The 6,000-nt window shown below is 39.4% G+C and overlaps 1 protein-coding gene across 1 annotated transcript in view; it reads left to right on the top strand.

Annotated features, from left to right (window-relative positions):
• Positions 1 to 6,000, top strand: part of PHF21B (PHD finger protein 21B) — a 67,439-nt gene extending 61,439 nt beyond the window's left edge. The window contains exons 10-13 of the mRNA XM_067289846.1: positions 220 to 295; positions 1,228 to 1,331; positions 3,732 to 3,945; positions 5,799 to 6,000. Of these exons, the coding sequence (XP_067145947.1) occupies positions 220 to 295; positions 1,228 to 1,331; positions 3,732 to 3,945; positions 5,799 to 5,851 (447 nt within the window). The 3' untranslated portion in view covers positions 5,852 to 6,000. The remainder of the gene's footprint in view (positions 1 to 219; positions 296 to 1,227; positions 1,332 to 3,731; positions 3,946 to 5,798) is intronic.

Raw genomic sequence — 6,000 nt, forward strand, 5'->3', positions numbered from 1 at the left:
TGTTTGGTAGCACTGTTTATAGTGAAGTGAAAAAGAGTCATCTCCAACAGAGTTGGCTACTCAAATTATTATCTCATTGCTTTTCAGCTTCTGAATTCTGAGACAAGGACCCTCTAACTGGTCCTGCAGAATTGTGAGGTTGGAGGAAGAAAAGAATTGATGTGTGTGTGTGTGTGTCTTTGTGGAGTACTAATTTTTTATTGCATCCTGGGCTCATAGGTGTTAAAGAAAGATGACAATGTGCCATGGACTGGAACTCTGGCTATTGTTCACTCCTATGTTACACATAAAACAGGTAGGGATTAACATAGCTATTGACAAGCTGTTCTCTGCTCATGATGAGTGATACTCTTTGAATCCTTCACAGCACTGACATCAAAAAAGTATTTTAATGCTATTTCATGGCATTATTAAACATTTTGAACAAAGGACTGTAAAGGGCTGTGCTGCTTTCTTTCCTCTTACTATCTGTCTGCTTTCTGCCTATTTTCACTCTTCGAGGAAGCAGAGATCAGTCTCTGAGGAACTTCACTCTGTGGAGGAGGCTATCTTGAAAGTGGTGTCTGGGAATGGGTCTCGAAACAGGGTTTGGAGGCAGAATCATAGTCAGGCCAGGAAGCAGAGAGAGGCTCTCAGGCTAGGCAGAGTTGTATAAGCACATGTGTAGCATGGTGCCAGACTAGTATCACAGATACTGCAGTAATAGTAGCACCTAATTGTTTTGGTATTATTTGGTAGCACAGTCATTAGTATCAGGTATTATATGATATCTGATGGTCTTCATACATGCACCATTATTCTTGTTTAGTTCCCCATTTTACTCTTAAAATGGGCTATTTGGGGCATTAGACCATGTTTGTGAGGAGCTTTGCAGAGGTCTGGCACTGTATGATCGGTGCTTTTCAGTCAGGGTCACTGAACTGTGGCCATTCCAACCACACTTTTTTTTTGGAGATTTCCAGGGCCACATGTGGTCCAAGGATTGATTCTAATTAATCTCAAAGGTGCACTGTAACTTTAGGGTTGTCCTACGTGCTAGCCATTGACATAGAAATGTGCATGCAAGCAGAAACTCCAGATTTCTTCAACTGTACCTGTTGACAAAAGACTAATTAGACCTGAAACTCACCATACAAAATACATGTTTCTGGTGTGTGTTGTCAAGCACACAGTTTTGCCGTATATCCTTTTCTTAACTTCTGCATCCTTAATCTTATTGTTCCACAGTCAAAGAAGAAGAGAAGCGAAAGTTATTAAAGAGAGGCAGTGAGCTGAAGAGTGAGCGTAGACAGTTAGAAGAAAAAGATCGACTTCTCAGCAATGCAGTGAAGGTAGGACTCCTGACTGGGAACACAGTCTCCTACAGAGATGTTTATAAAGAATTTATGCTTGAAAAACTTACATTTTGTGACTAGAAAATGATTTGTGCTCCCAAGCTACAGATCTTCATGTGTGATATGTTTCTCTCTGAGGAAAAGCACGTGGATTTTCTTTGTGCATGAAAGCAAGCTACTTTGGCAGACTGAGGAGGAGAAATCACCAGTCACTGAATTCCTGTTGCACACAAAAAAACCCGCAAAATTGTACCTGTCTTCTTTTTAGTGCTGTATGCAGCTCTGACCTGCCCAGTGACATTAGGGCATTTCCATTCTCCTGATGAAAAGATTAGTCACAGCCATGAGTTCCAGTGGTAACTGCTTGTCCATCAGCTCAAAACTCTTGAGGTTAGGTAGGAATAGTCACTGTTATTTCTCTTAAAGGCTAAACATTGTAAAAACCTCTCTATGACTGGAGATGGATTTGCAACCATTTTATCCATCAAATCATTGTTTACAAAGCTAGATGTTGAAGGCAGCTCCCACACATACTCTGCTATGAGGACCAGTCACTGACAGTACTGATTGGGCTGAATTCAAAGCCATAATTCCTATTCTCCATGGGTGAAGGAACTCATTCGGGGCTATCTCACCTCTGGCCCACTCTTAAGGGGTAGCTGTTAGTTTGCATTGCAATCTCAAGAAATATTTCAAACATCCTTACCCTGAAAAAATTAGAGTGGTAGCTGCAAGAGGAACTGGTCACTACATGTTTTATCACTGTATTACCCAGAAGATGCACATTAAAATATTTATCACATTCAAAACAGAGTGGAAGGAAAAGCAATAACTTATTAAAAGGCATCACAGTGGGGAATATTCCCTGTAAGTATGTATAGCCACCATCAGCACTTTTGGAAACAAACCTATGCATGAAGAAGTGACTCTAGGGTATGGAATATCTTATGTGGGTAGGACAGTGCAATGGGATGAGGTCTTTGGAAAATGAAAGACATCTGGGGATGTGTTCAGCTATCAGGTGTATGTCGCTATTGTCAACATCAGCAAGAGTTCTGCCTAAGCAGAATCAGATTTTTTCAGTGGGAAATACTGTCTCTTGTTTAAATGATAATATCAGCCAATGATTATATTTATTGGAGACATATCCACTTGAAAGGAGAAAAGTAGTTAAAGCTGTTCCAGCACAGAGCAATTTCATTCCTGATGTTTTCCTTAACAGAGATTTACATTAAAGAGAAATCTTATTAAAGGGAAAACTAACATACACACCACAGGTGGAATGGTATTATTCAGTAAAAACACAATGTGATTTATCCATCACCTGAGATTTTACCTTTCTAAACAAATATCTGAGCAGTTCCACACAGTTGCTTTTCAAACAAACAGAACTTGATTTTCCAGTGATTATTTGCCACTTCCCCAGAACTGGAGAATTTTTCTCCCTGCTAGGTAGTCAAGACCACAGCCGAGGAGGGACAGCCTGCAGACAAGTAACCAGTTTTGCCAGCTAGATCCCTGAGCCCACTGGAAGAAAGAAAACAGGACATTTCAGATACTAGAGAAGCCACAGTCCCCTTCCATCTAGCAGATGGGCTCAAGATTTTGGTCTGTCACATAGTCACTCACAGGCCAGTTGATAATGTAAAGGATGGGATGCCCAGCAATATGGAGGTGGGGAATGTAAGGAGAGTTACTCATTCTCCCTTATCTCTTGTTGGAGCAGAGGGAGAAGATTTTGGAAGCTTTCATTTGGCTCCTGCTGTGGTGCTCATTTTCTTGTAGGTTCGTATGAAATGTTTTAAGTTATTACGGGGTGCAGTTTGGGCACCCCATGGAAAAGGGTTTTCTTGTGACTATAGTGGTATAACAGTAGTGGCTTGGATTAAGTTTTCTGCCCCCAAAATATTGAAATCATGTTTAGAGAAAGCAACTTACCTTCACAATACTGACTCCCTAAAATAGGTGACAGGTTCAAAATACATCATGGTGAGGCTTAGCCCTCAAGCATTTATCAGTGCCATTTGGTAAGCTGTAGAGACCTTATTGGTGGCTTCAGTACTTTACAGCAATACAGCTATAACAGTCCTGTGCCAATAATATTTCTGGCATATGTAAGGTATTTCTGCCAGGCTTTCTACAGGATGAAGTCAAAAATGTCTTCTGAATGCATTTGGACTTGGCTGAATAGTTACCTTAGACAGCTGCTGCAGTATATGCAGTGCTGGTGATTACTCCATTCGTTAAGCTGTGTTTTTGCTATCCCCAAAGGGGAATATACTTCATTTGTGAAGGACATGCACTCAAGACACAAAAGGATGCTTGGAGAGATGTTTGACACCAATTTGAATGTATTCTCAGTCTTTCCTTCTCTTTTCTCTTCTCTTTATTTGACAGAAATGCTTAGAGCTAAAAAACAGCCTGTTGGCCCAGCAGAAAGGGACTCAGTCATCACTGGAACGTCTCAAAACCCTCATTAGACTGATACAAAATGAGCAGATGATTCAGGTTACCATGACGACCACCACCACCTCCTCCCTGCTAACTGTCCCCTGGATCAAACCCTCATCTGCCTCTGCTGCCATGCACAAAGCCTTGCAGCAATCACAGGGTAACAACTGACAGAGTTGGCTGCGAGAAAGGAAAGCGAAGGAAGGGGGAAAAAAAAAAACTTTATACACATGCGCAAAGGAGAGATTAGCCTGAAACAAATGAGAGAAGAAACAATCTCAGTTTTTATACGCATAGAACTTGCAAACCAATCAGTCCAGTTTGTAGGTCACTGTGGCAGCAACTTCCCACAGAGCGGTTTTTGCTGCAGTTTTGTATTTGCCAAGACCTTCAGTGCTTATGAGATTTTTTTGTTATGTTGGCCTTAATGTATTTATGAATAAGGATGGACAGGAAAAGTTTGGCCGATAGGAAGTGGAATATCCTTTTGTGGGGGGCAGACAGTTTTACAGTTCTGCTTTAAGGGGGAAATTTTAAATACAAAGAGTTAGTGAGCTAGTAGAGAAGTAGTTGGGTTGAAAGCTATTTGTGGAAGGGAAATTGGTAATATAAAAAGAAACTGAACTGCTTAGGACTTGACATGGATTCTTATTAACTGAACAAAGTTGGCCCCATTGATTCAGGTGAACTGGAAATGGGGCTGTTTTGACAAGAATGATGTCATGGACACTCACAGAGCCTTCGAAACAAAAGATCATTTTTTCAGTATTATTATAGTTGAGAATTGCAGATATTTAAATAAAGAAACTGTATGAAGTTAGCGTTTCTAGTAAAATATTGAAGTATTTTCATGCTGATGCTTCTGTATATGCGTTCCGAAGTATTTAAAAAAGTATGACTGTAAAACTCCTTACTTTTTTGCAGGTCCTTTTTACTTATTTTGCTATTGGTGTATTTTTCTCATGGAGTTTTTGTGCAAGATTTAGCATAAACCATAATAGTGGATATCTTTGGCAGGTTGGGTTTTGTTTATTAAAGGGATTATTTAGGGGGTTTTCTTTTTTGTTAATTTTTGGGGTTTTTTTAAGAAAAAAAGCAAATAAATATTCTGGTTTTGTTTCTTGCCAGTACAGATAATATGCCAAAAAGATAACTTTACATTTTTGTACTGCATTTTTATTGTTAAAAATATGTAATGTGATTTTTTTTTTAATTTTTCTTTTTTGCTTGCAGAAATATCTGCTAAAATGGTACAGGAAAAAAAAAACTGCCTCAAGAGGTTGTTTCTCATATTGGATAATATCAAGAGTCTTGGGGGAGGGACGGGCTATGGAAAATTGTAAGGGTTTGTTGGTTTTTTGGAAACTTGATTCCTTTTTAAAATTTTGTTGCATTTCAGCACATTTGAAAGGTGTTTAGCATTAGCCTGAGAAAATCCTAGTGCACCTGCTTGTTTCACTAGCTAGTCTTCCTGATACTCCAAGGGTCCAGCCGGCCCCTCAGTAGGCCACAGGCCTTTCCTGCAATCCTGAGGCCTACCTCGGAAGTTAGTGATGGGCACCCCAGTTTCGCTAAAATTACACCCACCAGACGCCATTGCCTCCATCTTTTCTGGGTTCTCAGCCAGTTAGCACAACAGGTACGTAAGGAAAGCAAGAAGCCACCTGAGCCCAACACAAGGCTATTCTCTCACATCAGCATATCACATGGTGCCGAATACCTTTTTAAAAAAAAAAAAAAAGAGGGACTGGCTTTTTCTGTCGCTCATCACTAGGCAGCACATGGTCCCTTCAACCATTTTCACAACTCCGGGAGAAACTGTGCAGTACTATACAAATCTATTTTAATACACAACACTCAGTTGAACAAGATTTTTATATTCTTTTATTGATGAACAAAGTGAACTAAGTAAAACACAATTGTTATACATTGGTTATTATATGCCAATTATGCATTCTAATGTGGCTTGCAATGTAAATGTTTTCAGGTTTAATGATTTTTTTTCCTTCTCAGACAAATTAAAAAAAGGAAAAGCGTGGAAGGTTGAATATGTGAAGAATTTCTGAAGAAGTGTCTTGGACTGTTAAAAGTAGTTATTTTGAAAAGGGGACTGTCCAGTGGATAGTGTGCATAGAAAAAAAAGTGTTTGTCTTAAATATGGCAATGTAGTTTTACTTCTTTATGATGCATTAAACTTGATTGATTGACAATTTAA

The sequence above is a fragment of the Apteryx mantelli genome, chromosome 1, assembly GCF_036417845.1.
Source record: "Apteryx mantelli isolate bAptMan1 chromosome 1, bAptMan1.hap1, whole genome shotgun sequence".
In the NCBI taxonomy this organism is placed as follows: Eukaryota; Metazoa; Chordata; class Aves; order Apterygiformes; family Apterygidae; genus Apteryx; species Apteryx mantelli.